General features: G+C 40.7%; 2 protein-coding genes across 8 annotated transcripts in view; one reads left to right on the forward strand and one right to left on the reverse strand.

Moving 5' to 3' along the window:
* CENPP (centromere protein P) overlaps positions 1 to 23,202 on the forward strand; it is a 685,914-nt gene that overhangs the window by 280,629 nt on the left and 382,083 nt on the right. The gene's annotated exons all lie outside the window — the stretch shown is intronic.
* ASPN (asporin) overlaps positions 12,883 to 23,202 on the reverse strand; it is a 104,189-nt gene continuing 93,869 nt past the window's right edge. For all 7 annotated transcript variants that reach the window (XM_029599388.1, XM_029599384.1, XM_029599385.1 and 4 more), the window contains 3 exons: positions 20,801 to 20,894; positions 18,439 to 18,577; positions 12,883 to 14,226 (listed from right to left, as the gene is read on the reverse strand). In XM_029599388.1, coding sequence (XP_029455248.1) covers positions 14,029 to 14,226; positions 18,439 to 18,577; positions 20,801 to 20,894 — 431 coding nt within the window. In that variant the 3' untranslated portion in view covers positions 12,883 to 14,028. The remainder of the gene's footprint in view (positions 14,227 to 18,438; positions 18,578 to 20,800; positions 20,895 to 23,202) is intronic.

A 23,202-nucleotide genomic window follows, 5' to 3' on the forward strand; every position in this document is an offset into this window, starting at 1 on the left:
GAAAGAGAAAAGAAACAAAGGAGGAAAATGCTGACTAGGAGCACCTGACAACACTGCAGTATGAAGGAGAAATCGCAGCTCTGTGCTGGGGCTGGGGTCGAGGAGCAGATAGTGTCAGTGCAGGAAAGGCAATCTGGGGCCCTGTGCTGAGGAGGGTGGAGGAGGTGCACAAACAGAACTGAATGAAGTAAGAAGCCACACAGGGGAAGAAGGAGAAGAGAGGAGAGAAGGGGGAAAGATGGTAATGGAAAGAAAGGGAAAATCTAGAACATAGCAAGTGTTAAACAGGCAGGAAAGAGGAACAAGACTTTTTTTTTTTTTTTTAATGAGATTGAATCACTGCTTTAAGGAACATAAGGTTTGTCATTGTTACCTTGGATGTTTGGATATTAAATGATTCAAAACAGATTTAAGGAGATCACGTGATGTGGTGAGCTGGGAGGACGCTCGCTCTCCAGCTCCAGGGCCCATCCCACAAACCGCGAGTAATCCGGCCTTATTTTCTTTCTTACGGTGGACAAAACCTACACCCCGGGAAGCGCCTATGTCCATAGTCCGATACATGAACAAATTAAGCTCCCCGATGGCGACCAAAGGCGGACGCAGAGAGAAAGAAAAATCGGTAGCGGCCTCTCACAAAATGGCGACTGCTGGGACCGGGGAATCCCCTTCGACTTCCCCGGGGATCACCATTGTGGACATAAAAGCGGCGATCAGTGAAGCCCTTGATGATAAATTAAACCACATTACCAACCAACTCGGAGAAGTGAAAGAAACGCTGGGTGAACTCCTACCTCGACTGGAACACATTGAGAACAGGGTTTCCAGCGTGGAGGACGATGCACTGCAGAGAGAGCGGAAAATGGCCGCCGCCGAGAAGCAAATCACCTTGCTAAACGCCAAACTAGAAGAACTGGAAAACCGATCGCGCCGGGACAACCTTCGTTTCTTAGGTTTCCCGGAGAGCGTGGACGACAGATCTCTCTGCACGTTGCTAGAAGAATGGCTCCCTGAATCGTTACTCCTACCGCATTTACAGGGCAAGTTAGTCGTCGAGCGGGCTCACAGGCTAGGAGCCAGGAAAGAAGGCCAAACCCGTCCCCGCTTGGTAATCGCTAAAATATTAAACTCGGCCCATAAAAGTGAGGTATGGAGGGCTTCCCGGGGGAAAAGAGAGCTGTGTTACAAAAATCACCCGATTCGAATCTTTCAGGATTTCTCTGCGGCCGTATCGGAAGCGAGAAGGGGCTTTTCCAACGTATGTACGGGCCTTCACAACAAGGGAGTAAAGTTTTCTCTCCTTTTTCCGGCTCGCCTCCGCGTGTGGCATGCGGACCAAGCTACTGTGTATGAAACCCCGGAGGACGCGAAAAAATTTCTGGATCGGCTCCCGGAGGACCCTGGACAGTGAGTTTCTCCGGATAGACCTATTTTGGTCAAATCGGAAGCCCATTATTATATCCATATTCTGGGGAGGCCAGCACGGTGGGGGCTGCTGTCTCCATGGGCTGAGGGGAACAGGTACTGAGGCTTAAGGCTCAAAACTGACACTTAAAATTAACGAAGGGGCGGGGGCGCCCTTTAATACTATTTTGGGATTTTTTCCCACAAAAGCCGCACGGCCTGAAGAACAAGGGAAAAAGAGGGGAAAAAACGAACGATCTGAGGCCATGGCGCATGACGGGGCTGCGGTCCAAATTTAGCCCCGGACGGTGGTTTTTTTTTTTATGGTGAGTGCCAAGGCTCCTCATCTTCTCTTTCCCTCGCCAGGCGGTTTTCGTTTTTGGGGCTGCTGTCCGGGACTATCCAGGCCCTAGTGCGGATTGCTGGCGCGCTCGTGATGCGCTTCCCCGGACGACCACGACTTTGGACTACAAAATTGAAAATTGGCACGTTTTCATAGCCACACTTGTTTTTTTTTTCTCTTTTTCGCTTTTAAGCGGTCAAAAAGGGTTTTTCAAATGACTCTGGTAGACCTGCCCGAGGAGGGCCGGATGAACAGTTGTACAGCAAACACTTCTGGCTGGTGGGATGAGGACCCTGGTCACATGAAACCGGATCTCTAGGCCTCTTGTTTTAGCAGGAGGCACAAATGACTGGTTCAGTTTTCTTGCGGGAATATGGGAGGAGGGAGGGGGGAAAGGGGGAATGTGGGGGGTATAGAAGAAAATCCTGGTTTCTCTATAATGGTAGCCCTTGGAGTGATAGCGCGGAAGACTCACATTTATCTTCTGTGGGATGTTATATATGGTGGTTGCGTGCGAAGATCTGCATACTGATGATCCTTTGGGAGGTTTTCTGTCTTGGGGGGGGGGGGGGGGGTCAGGCTGGGAGCCCACCCTCGACAAATTAGCGGAACCCGCCGCGGTTCTCCATCCATGACCCCATGTGATAGATGGTCCGGTTAATTTCTTGGAATATTAATGGGCTGGGAACCCCTGTAAAACGGAAAAAAGTTCTAACACATTTGAAACGTCTTCATGCGGATATCGCCTGTATACAGGAGACACATCTCTCTGCCTCTGAAAGCTTAAAGCTTCAAAGAGATTGGGTGGGCACTTGTGTGTCGGCGCCGGCGCAGCACCGTAGGGGTGGAGTTGCTATTCTTATCAACAAAAATGTCAATATGCAGATATCTCAGACGGTACCTGACTTGGAGGGCAGATATTTAATTGTAGTGGGCACCTTGAATAATAGACCGGTTACTATCTGTACTCTTTATGGACCAAATGCTTATAACCAGGACTTCTTTCAGCATATCTGTAACTTACTGTTAACCCATACTCAGGGCACGTTGTATGTCACAGGAGATTTCAACTGTGTTCATGATGTCTCCTTAGATAGAAGTGTGCCCTTGCCACAGCCCCCGGGGAAACAGTTGAAGGGCGTGGCTTTCCTATGCCAACAACTCCAGCTTTTAGATGTCTGGAGAACCCTACACCCCACGGAAAAGGACTACACCCACATTTCACGCTCTCACCATACACTATCCCGGATTGATTATATCCTTATGTCCCAATCAGACTTTTTTGGTGTAGCACAGGCGAATATTGAGCCCCTAGCAATATCTGACCACTCTCCGGTCTCGATATCTACCCACTCACTACTCCCGCACTCCACTAGGATATGGCGATTTCCATCTTTTCTTAAGGATGATGCCCGATTTGGGAAGTATTTGAAGGACAGATGGAAAGACTATGCGGCAAATAACCGGCAACACGCCCAGACTCCCCATCTGTACTGGGAAACCGCAAAAGTGGTACTCCGAGGGGATATCATATCATATGTCTCCACTAGGAAAAAACAGATCAACAAATCTATCCTGGAGTTGGAACCCAAACTCGCCCAAGCCAAAAAGGCACTCATACATCACAACACCCCTGATCAATGGAAGTCTTTCTACAGTATTTTAGGGCGCTTAAACACCTTATTAGACAGTAGAGCGCAGGCATATTTATGGAAGGGCCAACAACACCTTTTCCAATATGGTAATAAACCCAGCCGGCTGATGGCCAATCTTACTAAAGCTCAGCGGTCTCGGTCGTTTATTACAAATCTGCGCAAGCCAAATGGCGAGCTGACGGCCAAGGAAACGGAGATATGTGAAACCTTTAGGCACTTTTTCAGCACCTTGTACACCCCGGAGACTGGAGACGAGGGGGATGTGGGGGAGGACTTTTTTCGGGATGTGGCGATGCCCACTATTACGGCTTCCCAACGGGCGTTTTTGAATGGCCCGCTCCAAACCTACGAAATTGCGCAGACTATTTCTGCAGCCCAGGCTGGGAAATCCCCAGGGCCGGACGGGTATTCATACGACTTTTACAAAATCATGTCCTCTTACATATGCGACCCCTTGACAAGTTATTTTGGGGAAGGCCTTAGGTCCGGTAGTTTTCCAACTCATTTTAACACGGCGCACATTATCGTGCTTCCCAAGCCGGGCAAGGACCACACGTGCCCCTCCTCCTTTAGACCCATCTCCTTATTAAATTGCGATCTAAAGATTCTCGCAAAAGTTCTGGCTGAGAGGTTAAAACTCGTGCTCCCTACTTTGGTGTCCCATACCCAAACAGGCTTTGTCAGGGGCCGAAAGCCCAACGGGACTATAGTGAAACTCCTTACAGCTATGACGATCTGTCAACACCAAGACATACCGGCCCTCATCGTGGGGTTCGACGCAGAAAAAGCTTTTGACCGGGTGGGGTGGACGTACCTTTTTTCGGTCTTACAACGGTTTTGGATCAGAAGCGATTTTTTGCAGTATTTATCTTTATTATACACAAACCCCATCTCAACAGTTTTTGTAAATAATAGCTTGTCTGCGGGAGTGTCCATTCGCCGAGGGGTTCGACAGGGCTGCCCCCTTTCTCCGCTACTGTACATCCTGGCCTTGGACCCCCTACTTCGGAAAATCGAAGGTTGCTCACAGATAAAGGGTTTTGGGGGCCCGAGATATATTTTTAAAACAGCAGCCTTCGCTGATGATATGCTGGTATTTTTGACGCAGCCTCGACGCTCTCTCCCGGTAGTACTGGATGTGTTACGTCACTATGGCAGTTTTGCGGGCCTTAAGATAAACTACGCTAAATCTGAGGCTCTTGACGTCACTGGGACTTTACGTCCCACTTGGGGTAGGGATTTTCCTCTGCGATGGGCTGACGAGTCCCTAACATACTTGGGCTTAAAAATCCCCTGTCGGGTGGCGGATTTCTATCAGGCAAACGTGCGGGCCCTTCTGATGACCACCTTGCATACTTTAAAAAGGTGGACTCCCCTTCCTTTGTCCCTCAGAGGGCGTATATATCTTTTTAAGATGATCCTCGTACCTAAATGGCTGTACCTTTTGCAAATGGCTCCTCTTTGGCTGTCAAAACAGGACCACAGAAAAATCCAGCAAGCTTTGCGCTCCTTTCTATGGCGGGGTAAGCGGGCCAGGATTCCTTTGCAAACGCTCATGAACCCCATAGCTAAAGGAGGTCTGGGCTGCCCAAGTTTGCTATATTATAACTTAGCTTGCTGTTTGAGACACATTCGAGACTGGCTTATGGCGACGTCTACGGTTACCCCTTATGATTATTTACTGGAATGGTATGGAGTTCTCTCCTTAAACCCCTTGGTACAATTGCCTTCCTCGTTGGTGCCCCACCACTTAAAAAGGCAAATACTGGTGCACACTTGTAGAATGGCATGGAAATTTTTTTGTACTATTGGACCTATACCCAGCCCCGTTACTCCACTCCTAGCGATCATGGGGCACGCTCTTTTCCCCCCTGGACAGCTAGGAGGCCCTTTTCAACGCTGGCATGGGGGGGGTCTCACTCACATCGTGGATGTATGGGATCGGACAACTGGGACGATGTTCCCATTTTCCGTTCTCCAACAGCGGTACTCTATACCAGCTGAGGACCTTTACGCATACCTGCAGCTAACGCACTTCATTCAAAAAGAAAAACGATCCTTTGACGTTACACCGGCCGTTCACAAGTTTTTAGAGGTAATCACGATGGGGAGGAGAAAACAGCTTTCGGTATCTAACCTTTACGGGACCCTGATGGGACACTCCCCTATCCAACCGCTGCAACAATTATACAACCGATGGCAGGGGTGGCCCCTTTTTTCCCTAACGTTTCTGGAGTTTGTAACGTGTTTTGAAGATATACGAGATATTTCTGAAAATATATTGCTGCAAGAAATACAGTACAGATTTCTCTGGATGAGCCATGTCACACCCTATAGGGCTTATCAGATGAAGCTCACGTCCACTCCCAAGTGCCTGAAGTGCGGGGTGGATGTGGGTACTTACTACCATTGTTTTTGGGACTGTGCAAGGGTTGCCATATTTTGGAAACAAGTGCGGCACAAATGTTCTGCGATTTTGAGACAACCATTGCCCCCGGACCCAAATTTCTGGTTGTTTGGGATGGATGATTCCGTAGTTCCTCCCTTACCAGCATCGGCACTGCTCTTTGTTTTGCGGGCAGGTGTGATAGGCAAACAGGTTATTCTAACGCACTGGGTTGGTGCGGATGGGCCATATTTTGACCATTGGTTCCAGAAGATGGTGCGTCTTTGCTCCCTGGAACACGCTATTACCAGCCCGGCTACTCCAAAGAAATCTGTACACACCTCGCAGTTGTGGGCTGCTTTTGTAGAGCATCTGTCTCCGAGGGTGAAGACATACCCAGATCCATGGTGAACCGAGACCCCGACTCACTCTTAAGGACCCACGGGAACACACCAAACCACAGGACAAAACACCGGGGCTTCCGAAGAAAAACGGATTTACCACCAGTTGCCTAAAGAGTACCTTTACTCTTCTGACTGCACGGGCAAAGGATGAGAAACCGGGACTTAGGGGCGGGTGGGAGGGGGGTTGGGGGGGGGGGGGCTCCTTCTGGATGGAGAATTCCTTGATTGATCGCACAGTGTATCTCCTATACTCCTCCTGGGAGGAATGTTGTTCTCGTTGTTTTGTTGTACCTGTCAAAAACTGTTAATAAAAATATTTTCAAAAAAAAACAAAACAGATTTAATAGTTGTGCGTTGCATTTTTATTTTTTTTTTATATACCGACATTCAATCTGAGATATCACATCGGTTTACATTCAGGTACTGTAGGTATTTCTCTATCCCCAGAGGGCTTACAATCTAAGTTTGAACCTGAGGCAATGGAGGGTAAAGTGACTTGCCCAAGGTCACAAGGAGCGACAGTGAGACTTGAAACCTGATCTCCTGGTTCATAGCCCACTGCTCTAACCACTAGGCTATTCTTCCTCCCTCTTATGCATATGTCCCTCTTAAGCTTGTGTCGTGTAGCGCTATAGAAATGTTAAGTAGTAGTAATTTTGGGGGGCAATTTTCTAACTGTCCATCTAGGTGAAAAGTAAATGGATATTGTACTTTGTGCCCTTGGATCTAATTTTCAAGTGGAAAGTATGGTATGGAGGAGCACTGTCTTCTTTTAACTAGATTGAGTTTTAAGCGCCATGCCATTTTTTATGACGCTTATGGCCAGGGAGACAAGAACACTTAGATTTTTATAGAAAGCATAATTCTTTATTTTTCAGAATAAGTATTCTTGGGAGATGCTGATGCCATGCCTTTGACACACTGACTACCAGCATCTCATTGTATACAGGAAGTGATCCTTCTTTTATAGATAACATTCAGTATTGAACAAAGGTAGAAGGTTCTGGAGAGGTGCGTGACTGCCCAAAGAACCATTTACATAGGTTGTCATGTCAACCACATGTGACTACTCCTGAACTGCCCTGATTAGTTTTCCCAGGTGTGGCCCATTAACCATCATTCTCGAGATAGTCCTTTGTTCTGTTAAAATCTTACTGATCAAGGTAATTACCACATCTGTGGCTGTGTTTATCAAAACTCCTGAGAATAGTGCCTAAGCTCCTGCCATTGGTTTCTTCTTTGTGACCCTATGAATAGGCCTCACCTTTCTGGCCTATTCATAGGCCTGCCTGACCAGCTGAAGTTTGCAAGTCATTCTCAGCAAGTCACGTAAAGTTCATTCATCCAAAGCAGGCTAAGAAAACCTGAGGATTCTGGGTTTTTTTTTTTCTCCATGTTGGTTTTCTGTTCAGGCCCACTCATCATTTCCCTCTTGTGCCACTTACAAATGGCAAAAGTGGCACACCCAAGTACCAGAGGTGAAGACAGAACCATGAGAAGTGATTATGGCAAATGGGTTGAAGCATGTAGGCTAACAACTAACCTTGTGTGTGCATTGTGATCCCTCTAGATTCCCAGTAATGTAAATGAGACTAATAGATAGCCACACAATCTCTAATTGACAAATAATAGCAGTATGACTAAGTTTCACTAGATATCCATTAGCGTTATAATTAAGCTGTAAGGATACCTGTGTTCTAAAAAGGACCTAACTTATAATAGCAAGACCACATATGTTATCTTTCAGAGTCAAGTAATTACCTAATAGTGTTGTAACAAATGTAAAGATAAGAAGAACAAAGAGAGACTAGTATGAAAGTATTATTTTTCTCATATAATACTAGGGCAATTTTCAGACGGCCAATTTACTTGGGTAAATGTCTTTGAACTTTCCCTCTGCATAGGACTGGATTTGAATCTTTTAACTACAAACATCTTTTTAACACTTGTTCCAGGGAAGATGTGAGAGTCAGACAAGATTCAGTATCCCAGGTTGGAAAAGTAAAATCACTAAGAAACAACTATTTTTTTCAAACTAATCCAATCAGTGTCTTCAAAGAAGGAAGCAAATATTGACATAGGAAATAATGAAATTGTTGTTTATTTGCACTTTGTAAAGATAGGTAATAAACATTCCCATGAAAGGCTACTTTATAAAACTGAGAAAATGAGCATTGGACTAAACAGGTAAATAAGTAAAGAATTTGATAAAATGGATTTTAGGATCTAATAATCTATTCTGATTGGTACTGCAAAGTTCAATAATTAGTCCATTATTTTAAAATCTATTCTGAGTGATTTGGAGTTGGGTGTAAAGTTGCATTTTAGCCTTTGATGTTAGAAAATGAGTGGAATAGTACTGTACTTTCACTGGAAAATAATTGTTACACCTTAGGCTACTGGGTAGAACAAATATATTCAAATGCCACATTGCATCGTAGACCATAATAATAGGCAATTAAATTACATATGGAATTGATCAGTACTCATCAAAACAAGACAGGAAAATAATTTGTGTTATGGTAGACCATAAAGTAAAACAGTGATTCCTAATCCTTTCCTGGAGACACACCTAACTAGTCTTGTTTTCAGGATATCTATAATGAAAATGCATGAGAGATATTTGTCTGTACTGGACTCTATGTTTCCAAATATATCTCATTCATCATTCAGTGTGGTTCTCCAGAAAACCAAACTTATTAGGTGTGCCAGATTCTGCGCCCATGATTGCACACTTCTGGTAGGAATCTTGCTGCAATGACCAGATTAGGTATTTTGTGGTAGTTGGGGGAAATATAAAATAGAGGAAAATATCCTTGAGTAGCAGCAAATGAAGACATATAAGTACCAGATCACATCCCTGATTCTGATTAAGCTAAAGTACAAAGGAGCAGGAGGAAACTGCTTGGTCAACAAAAAAAAAAAAGTTAAAGATGAATGTACAGTGCAAGACTTTTTTTTCTAAGAGCAAATTTGTATTAGTTTAACTTCAACAGGGAATAAAATGTATCACTTAATAAGACCCTTGTTATGTTATACTTACGCTACTGTATATTAAGTTTCTTCCCAGAAGAGGCAAATCATAGAATAGGTTATAGCAACGATGGAGTCATTATCAGAGAAACTAGTAGTGATCCTGAAGTTCCTAGCTTCTATAATTTTCATTAAGCTTTTTAAAGTAAGGACTTTGTTTAGTTTTCTCCGTTTGCATGTTTAATTTCCAAATGTCATCTGACGCTAGAAACAACACCAGAACACTCTAAAACACCCTCCTTGATTATACTTTCTAGCCATTCGTAAACTACATCGCTTCCCCTCATTTTTTCCTATTTTCATAATCCAATCCCCTTTTTTATGTTCCTTGTTTGTTTTTTTTTTTGGGTTTGTTTTTTTAATCATATATTATGGCTTCTGTATATGCAAGGCTAAATATCCTGAAAGCTTCCATATGAGATTCTCTTAAATATTCCAGCTCATCAGGGATAGGCCAAGCCATTCCTGTTTTTATTATATCACATGCAGAGATTTGTAGCTCTGATTTCTTCAAAGAACAGCAGGGGGATGGTTGTTTAAAACTAGAGCAATCTCAGTGTCTTCCTTGTGGCCTGGAGTAACCTAGCAACATGTAAATAAAATAGAATCGGTGACACTACATGGAGATATAGTTCTGATGTTCCTATTGATTTCCCTAAAATCAAAACTATGAATCCATGTATGCAATGAGGTTAGGACAGAGTTACCATCTCTCCCTAAGTCAGCTGGACAGGCTGATTCAATTCTGGTTTTACCTCATTGCATGCATGGATTCATAGTTCTGATTTTTGGGAAATCAGTAGGAATATCAGCACTACATCTCCGTGTGCACAATGGGTAAAACCAAGACTGGATTAGTTTTTTCAGTTGACCTGAAGTGAGGTGGCAGCCAAGAATTAGGATGACGAATAGAAAAAAAACTTTCATATTTAAGATGGACAGATACTGTAGATACAGGTACAAAGAACATCTTATTCAATGTTGAATTTACATTTGACTCCCCAGAATGAAGTCCTTACCTTTTTCTTCATCTGCCTTCTTTATTGTGACATTTGCATTCATTTACCTAAAGGTACTTACATTTCTAGTTTTGCCAGTACTACTGACTATTAGTCTTTTTTATATTCCTGCACGGGATTGTGGAAAGGATGTCTAATTATGAAATTTCAGCATGCAATGACTTGTAAAGTAGTTTCTTCTAACAAATTTTGGAAAAGCTATTTTAAGTGTAATCTCTTTTTCCAGGCTCTCCCAGAATTAGACAAAGGGCCACCTTCAGATGCTGCAGAGATTGAGGAAAACTTGCCACAGCTCCAGATTGGGGTTCTTCCTTAGGGAATGGCAAAGCTGTAAAGCCCAAGGAGATCACTTTCACCGTCTTACAATAAACAAATCCACATATCATGTGCTGTGTTCCGAAACAAAATAATACTTTACCATAGTAAAAATTAAATAAAACAGTATAAAAAAATAGAAAAATAAAAGAAAACAAACATTTCTTTACCTAGTGTTCAGATGGTAGACAGTCTCATTGAGTCAGAAGAGAAAAATCACAAGTAATTTTCTCATGTTGCTTGAGCAAAACAGGTGGGAATTGGATTTCTGATGGTTCTAATGCAGCTGGGTCCCTCCAGGCACCCACACCAATCTTGAAACACCACAGACAAGATGAATTCACACAAGTCCTCCCAAAAAGGAGAGGGAGGAAATCTCTCTTCCCCTATCCAGGAAACTAGAGAATATAGCACCTCACCCCTATCCAGGAAACTAGAGAATATAGCACCTCACTGCCTCTCAGTTGCTCCTCTCAGCCACGACTCCCTTTCATACCTTGTGGAGACACCTTTTTGGGATGGACCAGGAAAATCAATCAAAAAACACTCTACACCCCTGGAACCTCTCATTGCTGGAATGTTTCTTACTTTGACCTACTGTATGTTGAAGGCTTAAACAGTGTACATGAGCACGGTTCAGTAATGCACATTTATACCTCTTGTATTGAAAGGCATAAGGGTGAAAATGTGACAAGAAGGAAGCAGTTGTATCTAATGGTTACTGAAAACAGCTAGCATCTGGGACCCAACACTATCTCTTTTTAGCACATATATATACAACAGCAAAACTCGGTTTACGTTCAGCATTTTAATTAAAAGACATACAATTTAGAATATTTTCAAAGTCAATTAATTTATAACGAATACAATTAACAAATATACAGTAGGTAAATACAGAAATTATCCATATCTTACAGTACAGAAAGTATAAATATTTTAACCTGTTAACATATACATATGCAGCTATAGCAATATACACATCTGTTTCTATATACTCTATTCATGTGTTGGGATGATATTTTAGATTACATAGTTGAAGCTCTTCCACACTTAATTACTGATTTAGCTTGTCAAATGAAGATTAATGATTATATTTAAACTAAATTAGCATCAAAATCTTATTTTGTTTTTATCTCTTTTTTTTTTTTATTATTATTATGTGCATACTATGGAGGATCTTATAAATGCATTTACTAAGCTCAAAGTATATGATAAACCTTGCTAGTACAGTTTCAAAAGTTTATAATGATGATACAATTTTGAAAGAGGCTTGACAGCAAGTTACTACTATGTGACATTGCTAAAGCAATAATCTACACCTTAAATAACTATGGTTTATTTTGGTTCTGAATTGTGGAGTATCAAACCCCATTTTTACTTCACTAAAAGCTTGTAAGTAGAATCTGAGATACTGAGGTCAGAAGTTCCAAGTATAATTTATAAACAATTATATGACATTCACTGCATGTTTTTTTTTTGTTTCTTTCTCAACCAATCTATCAATTTCTCTACCTTCAGATTGACATACATTATTTTCCACATGAAATGTAATATTACATTTACAGTTTATAAAAAAATTTTCTAAGAGCACTTGTTAACTGCTGTGCATAAAGTAAACACAATTATTTGTACTGCAATTCAAGAAAAAGAAGATTTTTTTTTTTTTTTTTTTTTTACAAGGACCAGTGCTTCCTAAACCTGTTCTCAGTGACCTCCAGCTGGTTTGCTGGGCAGACTAGATGGTCAATTGTCTTTTTCTGCCGTCATTAATATTTTACTATGTTTGTTTTTCATGATTAATATGCATGAGTTAGATATCCGAATCATATCCATTGTGGATATCCTGAATATCTGACTGTCTGGGGGAACCTGAAGGTATGTTGAGAACTACCTTAGTTTGACTTTTTACTGAAAATGTGTTCCATATGTTAAAAATAGGAGAAAATTATATTAATATTTTTTTTTCAATGAAAGTAAAGACTTGTATATTATGAGGTCCATACTCATTATGCTGGCAAGCACGCAAATTCATCTAGCAAAAATTATCCAGATAAATTTACCCTAATTTTCAGCAGAACAAGTCTCTCACTGAATATACTTGGGTAAATAAATGAATACTTATCCAGATAAGTTTACCCATATAATGTTAAACCTAACCAGCTATATGCTGATTATAGCTGGTTAAGGTAAAATAAAAAGCATAAAGAGCAGATGCTGATTCCCCCCCCCCCCCCCCGCCTCCTACCTTCTCTCCTCCCTCATCCCCTACCTTAGGAAAAAAAAAGTGTTGGCCAAATCCCCAGCCCCCCCCCCCCCCCCCCCCCGAGCTCCCAAAAGTAGCCCTCTGGCCCGAATACTAAGTGCCATATAGCTGATAGCTGAAAGCACATTAGTATTAATTTATTCACTTCACTTCAGGTGAAAAGGCCAATGACTTATCCCACCAGTGACAGCTGTCAATGAAGGGACCAATTGAAACTGAGTATCTTTCACTAGATAAAGTTAACCAGATAACTTTAACTTCCTAACTTTAGCTAGTCAATATTACTCAATTCTGACTGATCACTTTGCTGTCAACTCTGTGAAGGGACCAATTATTGTTGGGTTTTTTTCATTCATTTATTTATTTATTTATTTATTTATTTATTTATTTATTTTTAGTTTTTATAAACCGCTCCTGTATAATATACACATCGCACCGGTGTACAATGAAACAAAACTGTCGCCTCGGGGGCTTACATTTAACAAATAACATTATATCATTATAACAATAACATAGTAATTAACATTTAAACATTTATAACCTTTTAAAACAATTAACAGATAAACATAGAGGAAGTATTTTAGAGTAAAGTGAATAATTAATACTAATATGCTAGGAGCTATCAGCTCTATGGCACTTACTATTCAGCCCAGGGGAGTTTAGGGGGTGGTGGTGGGGATTTGACCAGTTTGGGGGTTTTTTGGCCAGCTTTAGATCTGCTATTTGTTTCGATTAGAGTTAACAGGATAACTTACCTTGCTAACACTGAATATCACCAGCTGGATAAATTTAAGCCAGGTCCCTGGAACTTCCCCATCTCTCCTCTTTTTTTATCCAGCTACGTTTAGCCAGGTAATGACTTACCTGGTTAAAACTTGGCTGTCTAGCAGGACAGGATATTTAAAACTCAGGGTTTGCATGGGTAAGGCCCAAACTTAGCAGGGCAAATGCTTCTGAATATTGACCTCTTTATGTTTTTAACTTATAAACTCAGATGCAGTATGACAAAAAAGTATGGGCTTGTATCATATTAACAGGTTTCAAGTATTATAAAACCAGCAACATAACAGATTTTTGTTTATTTGTAAACATTTGTTACTACTTTGTCAATAGTAATAGTCAAGTTTGGCACAGCCTCTTTCCATTCTGATTGGCACTTTCAGACATTGCCTTTATTTGTGAATCCATATTTAGTTGGATAATGTATTATTTTCTAAAATTCCCAAAGTGCACACTTGTCCTACCAAGAACACAACGAAATGTTGCAGGTTGGACCTCCCAGTACTTCACAGGATTCCCAAATAAGCTAATCCCTCTGTACAGTGATTTCTTCTGCCTGCTTCCTGTTGAACAGAAGTCATTCACTCCTACTTTTGAAACATGGTTAGAATGAAGGAATATAACCTGTAGAGGAATAAAAATATTGTAGTATCTGAGAAATGGATATATTGTATGTTTATTGCATGCATTATCTTTACAAGTAAGTATATTGATCTTGTGGTTTGGAATTTCAAGAATAATATAGTGCTTATAATTGAACTAATATTACAAAATATGACAGTATTATAATACTTTATATTCTAATTCAGTAGTCAAAATACATAAGCAAAATAGTACATGACAAACTATGCATTAAAGTACATTATAAAGTAGTTGAGAAACCTTAAGCAATCTGATTTGTCAGATATCATCATGTGAATGTGTTTCAAAATGATTTAATGCAGGGTTAATATGAGGCATTAATAACAAAACTGACAGTATATGCTCATTTTACAGAATTTAGTCTTAAATTCCATGAAAATTTCAAAATAAGATAACTGTTTTCTCTTGCATATAAATGCAAGTAGATGCATAGCTAGAAATTAAGAATAAATTAGGTAATTTTCAAAGAATTAAGCATATAAAAATGAGCATATACACGCGCAAGTGACTTGTACTCGTCTAATCGCTATTTTATAAAAGTCGAAAGTACATGTGCACTTTACGTTTCACTCACATATACAGACATAAAGGGATATCTAGGGGCCAACAATTACATGTATAAGTTCCTATTTTAAAAAACTCTCACACGCATACATTTGGAAACTTATTTGTATAATTTTATACCTACTAATTATCTTACTAATTATCTTGCATAATTAATATCAAATTAATATCAAACTTGTTAAGTGGGAAATCTGGGTGAATTGGAAGTAGTTCAGGCAGAAGAACCAGGAGGATCTCTAATTGGTAAACTGGTTAATTTCAATTATACACACATGTTTTACCAATTTGCAGATGTAAATCGGGTTTTATATGAGTAAGTCAACTATATTTTTGCTTGTAAAATGTTCAGGCGTATATTTTTAAAATAGGAAAAGTACGCATGTTCAATGCATTGAAATACTCTTGTTTCAATGCCTTGCATGTATTTGTGCATAAGAATACATACACGCATATGTTGTGGGCTAAAGATGTGTCATTTTATAATACGCGCTGGTTAAAAATACTATCGTAGATCTACGCGAGACCATATACATACATATATATGCCGCCAATTGTAGTTGTTGGAAAATTATCCTCCTAATGTTTAGTGCTGCCTTTTGTAATGTTCTTGTACCTAAATTTGCAAAGTGGTTTTCAAAATTTTGCTGTATAGAAGACAGCAGTAAGACATGGATATTAGAGTTACAAAAAGAAAAATTTACTAACAGTATTTCCTATGTAGTGAAAGTGTCTATAGAATGTCTGCACCCCCCTTCCTTTTGTTGCCTTATAGCCTGGAAGTAAAATGCATTAAACTAGTATTTGTTTCATATATCTACACATTCTACTCCAATACTACCAAGTGAAAAATATATTCCAGTTTCTTAGAAAATGAAGTAGTAAAAACATGGAATAATTGTATTGGATAAGTGTCCCCCACCTTCATACTTCTGTGGCAATACCAAATACTTAAAGCTTTGATGTAACCAATTGCCTTTGAAAGCATACACCAAGGGGCAGATTTTCAAAGGGGTACGTGCGTAAGATACGCGTGTACCCCCCGAAAACCCGCCCCAAGCTCCCCCTGCGCGTGCCGAGCCTATGTTGCATAGGCTGCCGGCTCGCGCAAAGCCCCGGGACACGCAAAAGTCCTGGGGCTTTCCTGGGGGTATGTCGGTGGGGCATGTCGCGGCCAGCGTGTCATCGGGGGGTGTGTCGGGAGGCGTGTTGCGGCCGGCGCGTCATCGGGGGCGTTCCGGGGGCGTGTCCGTGGCCTCCGGACCAGACCATGGCACGCCGGCAGCCAGCCCGGCGTAACTTTCGCGATAAAGGTAGGGGGGGAATTAGTTAGGGCCGTGAGGCAGGTTAGTTAGGGGAAGGGAAGGTGGGGGGGGGGGGGGTGGAGGGAACAGAGGCAGGCTGCCGATTTTGCACAGCCTTGCGCGCACCGACCCCGGATTTAAAAAGATACGCATGGCTACACCCGTATCTATTAAAATTCATTGTACTTTTGTTTGCGCCTGGTGCGCACTTTTATAAAATCTACCCCCAAATGAATTGACCCCCATCTATGATACATTGTACTGATTTTACATGATGACAGGATAAATTCAGCAGTTCCTGCTGGTTCTCTTTCCTTAATAGTGCATTTTAAATCAAAGACCAAACCATGAGCTCCAAGGAGCTATCAAATGGATTCTGGTACAAAATTGTAGAAAGACCCAGATTTGGTAAATGGTATAAAAGAATTGCAAAGCCCTTGAATATCCCTCTGAACATGATCAAGATGATTATGAAGAAGTGGAAGGTATATGGCACCACCAAGACCTGTGTACCATTCTGGAGTCTGCACTTTCAAAAGCATATAAACCAGATGGAGTCTCTCCAAAGGGTGACTACCAAAATTGTCATTGATCTTTGTTATAAAGCATACGGAGACAGACTTAAAGATCTAAGCATGTATATATTATAGGAAAGACAGGATAGGGGCGATATGATAGAGACATTTAAATACTTCTAAGATATCAATGGCTCAGGAGGTGGCCCTCTTTCAAAGGAAAGGAGGCTTTGGAATAAAGGGTCATGTGATGAGGGTGAAAGGGGATGAAATCAGAAGTAATCTATGGAAATATTTATCTACAAAAAGGGCCGTGGATGCATGGAATAGCCTCATAATAGAGGTGATAGAGACAAGGACAGTATCTTAATTCAAGAAAGCATGGAACAAGCACAGAGAATCTGACAAAATGATAGGGATTGTAGAGAGTTGATATATATAGGCAGAGTATATAGGGCATATGGCTTTTTCTGCTGTCACATGCCTGTGTTTCTATAACCCTGCTTAGATCAGGCTGTCCCTTCAAACTGGATGACTAAGGAGATGGATCAATGAGACAACCAATATGCCAATGGCAACTTTGAAAGAGCTATAAGCTTTCATTGCCAAGACTGGTCAGAGTGTGCAAGTGACAACAATATCCCAAGCATGCCACAAACCTGGCCTGTATGGTAGGATAGTAAGAAGGAAATCAATACTCCAGAAACCCCATCTTGAATCCTATTTGATGTATGCAAGGAAACACTCAGGGAATACTTTATCCATGTTGAAACATGGTGGTAGTAGCATAAGGATGTTTCCCATTAGTGGGGACTGGGGGACTTGTCAGAATAGAAGGAACAATGAATGGAGAAAAGTCTTTGCGGAAAACATGCTGCTCTCTGCAAGAAAGCAGAAACTAGGATGGAAATTCACCTTTCAGCATGGCAATGGCTTAAAGCACACAGCCAAAGCTACACTGGAGTGGCTAAAGAACAAAAAAGTAAATTTCCTCGAGAAGCTCAGTCAGAACCCTTCGTCAATCCAATAGAAAATATGTGGCATGACTTGAAGATTGCTCTCCATCAATGCTCCCCAAGTAACTTGATGGAGCTTGAACAGTTTTGTAAAGTAGAGTGGTCTAATATTTACAAATCTAGGCGTGCAAAATTAATGGAGATCTATCCCAACAGACTCACAGCTAAAAATGCTGCCAAAGGTACTTTCAAGTATTGACACATTGGGGGAGGGGGCAGGAAAGTTATCCAATTGGATTTCAGGTTTTTTTGGGTGTGTGTATATATATATATATATATATATATATATATACACACACATTCACACTGTATTATATATTTTTTTTATTTAAATCAACAAATTTACTATTTTTAAACTTTATTTAAACTGATGCCTGATTGCATTTTTATTATCACCAACCTGTTACAGAAATTTAATTTATCATGCCTAAAATGCTACAATGTGCTGAATTTATTTTTGAGTTTTTATCATGTCACCAGTTCCAGACAGACAGTTCATAGATAAGTTGGCTGTATGAGAAATAATCTGTTCTCATAAACTGCCCACAGATAACTGCATCAGTCTACTATCTCAAGCCCTCTGTTTCATTGTACTGTATATATGCAGTGACAATAGAAAGTCCACACCACCTTGAATATTTTTAACATTTTTTGTATTAGTGCATCAGATTTCCATGTATTTAAAGGGGGAAGTTTTTCATTCATCAACACGCCATACTCCAAATCTTTCAAGGGCCACAATGTTTTATTGAGGAACAAAGCATGTGTGTATCATGTGTGTATCATGTTAGGACATACCTGAAGGTACTTCAACTCTGGTAATCCAGGAGGAACCTTTTTAAGTTTATTATTTTCCAAATGTATTTCCCTTATGCTCGGTATGCTAGCAAAGCTTCCATTTTCAATTTCTTTGATCTTATTGTTTCCCAGGCCCAACCTACAAAAGAGATTCAAAGCTCTTAACTAATTCTGCATGAGTATTTTAAGGAAAGTTATTTAGTCATAAATTGCCAAGAAAAAAACTATAAATCAGCGAAGCAGATACCCATCTTGGAATCATGAAGAAATTGCAGTATTGATGGTTTGATAATGTAAAGCATCATATTTACTTGATTTATTTAAAATCCATGTGCTGTACTAACTCAATGAACATCAAAATGTTAGCAGTAGATCATGCTGCCATGTAGGAGAGCAATATTTGATTCTCAGAACCTTTCACAGCCCTTATAAGGGAGTCTGATTTATCGCTCAAGACTGCTACCTGACTGGCTCAAAAGTGAACAAGCCAGTTTCTGCTGCAAATTTCTTCTCAACCAAATGACCATCACTGCAATAGGTGTGCTAAATGGGAAGGAAGAGAGGGAATAGAACAAAATAAAACCTTGGTAGTTAACAAATGCTTATGGTACTGTAGCCCCAGTTGGGCGTAGGTTGGTTGGATGTTATATTCCAAATTTTATAATCTGCAATATGAAACAAGGTATCTTTGTGGGGCATAAAAAAATACATAATAAATACCACACAAACCACGTAAAACATACATCCTACCAATTGAATTTAAAACCCAAAGGAGAGGGAGGAAGCTGCAGGGCTAATCAGTTGGTAATAATTCTGTGAGAGATGAGCAATGATTGTGTATAAGGAAAACTGTGTGACAGTCAGAAAATGAAAGAACAGTGCTTCAGAGATGTAAGTGCTTCATAACCAAGAAATGTATCCAACAGCTAGTAGGAAATACAGCTTTATTTAATTAATGTATTTAAAAATGTATATTCTACCCTTTGCAAAATGTGCTGCAAATGAACACAGCCCCCAGTTTTATGCAGCAGCACAAGGTTACAGTCTGTGGAAAGAGAAAATTCCACAATAAAGTTTTTGAAATTCTGTGGCATTTCTGTGGCACCATTGTCATAAATTTGCCTATTAAATAATGCAAATTTGTATGTTATACAAATAAAATTGTTTTATGACATTTCTTGCATGCATTTTGTTCTTTTTTTTGGAGGGGAAAGGGACAGTGATCGGTACTGGGAGGGGAGAAGGGGAATAGATCTCAGAGGAGGAACATGGAAAAGGGTTCTTGGGAAAGGATAAGATGATTGAAAATAAGGGGAATTGGGAACAGAAGAAAGGAAAGTAGAATCAAGAAGGATTACTCTGGATCAGTGTGGGGGAAATTCAGGAGTGGGAAAGTGGGTGCATCTATTCCTACAGCCCTCTTCCTGATGCTGATCTGTTCTCTTACTCACACACACATTCCAATCTCTTCACTCACTTTAACTTTCACACCTCCTTTGATCCCTGACTCGCATACATTCATACTCCTCTGATCCCCTCACACACACACACACCCCCCCTCCAATTCCTTAATTCACACACTCATTCCACATCCCTTCCAATACCCTTATTCACTCATACTCACCTTCCAATTCCCTCACTCATTGAAACTCTGTACACCCTTCTTCCCCCTCAGGAAGATTCCCCCTGCTGATTTCTGCTCACCAGTTCCCCACCTCATATGACTCCTTACCCCTGTCAATCTTTCTCTCCCCTGCTCCCCCCACCATCCATCCAGGATTTGTGGTCAAAGGAGGACAGTGGTGGTATGATGACTCATGCTGCTTATTCTCTGATGTCTGAGGCTAAATCACCACATTTTGAGCCATGGAGGACACTGTAATACCAAACGATTCAAAATGCAATATTTGGGCCCAGAAAAACAGAGAAAGAAGAAGAAAGCCCAAGGTTCTCTAGTGCTACTTTTCTCCACCTTCAGCACAGACAGGGGACTAGAAGGGATGCACAATTGCCACCATCACTACTTCTAACTCATCTTATCCCCAGTCTTCTGTGGCAATTCTGAGGGGATTAGGAAATTTTATGGTACGGGCTGGATTTTGTGGACCTTATTATGGCTGTGAAATTGTGGAAGCCTGGAAACCCTGTATATAACAATCCCTGAGGCTGTAGTAGATTTTATACCCTCTGGGGATAGGGAAATACCTAGAGTACCTGAATGTAATCCGCTTTGAAGTGCTGAAAAAAGTGTGAAAAGCAGAATATAAAAAAATCTAAATAAAATTTTAAAAAAACTGTTATTGATGACTTTTGTACTTCAAGTAAGTCCTCTGGAAGTAAAGTTTCTATAAATGAATGTTACCTTTGAAGATCTTTGTAGCGTATTAAATCTTCAAGCTCAACACCAGTAATTTTATTATGATCTAGATGAAGCTCATACAGTGATGATGGTAACCCTGAAGAGAGAGGCAGGACTAAATTTTATTAATGTAATTAACAAAGCTTATTGTTTACAAAAAAAGAAACACTTTAATTATTCCTTGTGAAGATAGTACTAGTAATTTTTGTTTGCTTACAATCTGTGGTATACTGATTATGACAACTTTAGACTCAGGCAGCTTTTGACTATACAGTTGCCCAGTGGGTATTCACTTTTGAAAGGTAAAGCTTTCAATTTTTGGGATTTAGCACATGCTTGGAACTGTTTCCTTCTCAGACTGCATGCTGTTCACTGTCAAGGAGGAAGAAAGGGGACCATTGAGGCTCATGTACAATAAGCTCTGTGTAGAAAATAAATTTGCTGACTCGATTAAAAAAAAAATACAGCATCCAAAGTATTCTGTTTTCTGGAGCTGGGATAACATCTACATAGTTGATCTTTGGAGATTAATTATAGGATGGCTTTGTGTGTTGCCCTGTCCAGCTAACATAAGTGTTACTTAATCAGTGGTTCTCAAACCTGCCCTAATAGCCCACAGCCAATTGGATTTTCAAGATATCTACAATAAATATCCATGAGATATATATGCATATATTGGGCCTCATATGTATGCAGGTATATCTCATATTTATTGTGGGTCACAAAAATAAGTTTGGGAACCACTTCACCACATGATCCCTAAACTTAGGGTTTAAGCATTGCTAATTTTCAAATACAGGAGAAAAGACTTATTTACTAGAGAAAAAAATGACAAATTACAAACCAAAGAGCCTTAACTACTGGATGGCTGTGTTGACTCTGTTAATGTTTACCTTTGTTTTGACTGTAAACATTTAGTTATTCTTTCAGGAAAGTATAATTTATTTTAAGTGCAATCTATTTTTTTAAACATTTAACAGTGTTATGTTACAATCCACATAGTCTGTTCCTTTTCACTGCTGTATTTTATTAATATGTCTGAAAAACATTCCTTCAGGTTATTAAACACGAGTCTGGACATTGTCAGGAAAGGGTTAAAGTATTGCTTGTGCCTTAAGGAGAACTTTATGCAAGAAATTATTGCAGACTTCAAGATCTGCAAGCCTAATTACTGAACCTAAGTTTCTTTATCTCCATGGCTCTCTGTGGGAGCAGATACAGGCTGCTAACCAGACAGGGAGCTTATGCAGTCCTGTGGTTCAGTCTGCAGCAAGGTAGTAGTGCTAGTAGTCATTCTAACATAGAAACATAGAAATGATGGCAGAAAAGGACCAAACGGTCCATCCAGTCTACCCAGCAAGCTTGTGGTAGCATCAAAGTATCAGGCTTATTGGTCAAGGGCATCAACAGCCGCATCAGCAAGTTACCCACATTCCTACTTGTTTTCAAAGACTCTCAAATCCAGAATCCTTGTTGGCTGCTGTCTGGGTCAGATTCTCCCCCCCCCCCCCTTTTTTTTTCCTCCCTAACGTTAAAGCAAAGAGCAATATTGGAGCTGCACCAACAGTATGAAGGCCCACTGGCAAAGGGTAGCAACCGCCTCTCAGCAAGTTACTCCCATGCACTTCTCTTTTCATTTCCATCCTTTAGTCCCTAGGGATCCACAGTGTTTAGCTCATGCCCCTTTGAAATCTTTCACTGTTTTTGTCTTCACCATCTCTTCTGGAAGGGCTTTTCAGGCATCCACCACCCTCTCTGTGAAGAAATATTTCCTGATGTTGGATCTGAGTCTTCCTCCCTGGAATTTCATTTCGTGATCCCCCAGTTCTGCTAATTTCTTTCCAATAGAGAAGGTTTGTTGATTGTGCATCATTAAAACCTTTCTGGTATCTGAAGGTCTGTATCATATCTCCTCTGCATCTCATCTCCTCCAGGGTACACATATTTGGATCTTTCAACCTCTCCTCATAAGTCATTTGATGGTGACCCCCACCACCACCATTTTTGTCGCCCTTCTCTGGACAGTCTCCATCCTGTCTCTGTCCCTTTTGAGATTTGGTCTCCAGAACTGCACACACTACTCCAGGTGAGGCTTCACCAAGGACTTGTAGAAGGGCATTATCACCTCCTTTTTCTTACTGGTTATTCCTCTCTCTCTATACAGCCCAGCATTCTTCTGGCTTTAGCTATTGCTTTGTCACATTGGTTTGCCGTTTTCAGATTACTAGACACTATCACCCCAAGGTCCCTCTCTTGCTCCAAGCACAAAGGCCCTTCACCACCCTCTTTTGGATTACTATATCCCAGAAGTATGATTATGTACTTCTTGGCATTGAATCCCAGTTGCCATGTCTTCAACCACCGTCCAAGCTTCCTTAAATCATATCTCATTCTCTCTACTCCTT

This window comes from Rhinatrema bivittatum, chromosome 4 (assembly GCF_901001135.1).
Source record: "Rhinatrema bivittatum chromosome 4, aRhiBiv1.1, whole genome shotgun sequence".
NCBI classification, from domain to species: domain Eukaryota; kingdom Metazoa; phylum Chordata; class Amphibia; order Gymnophiona; family Rhinatrematidae; genus Rhinatrema; species Rhinatrema bivittatum.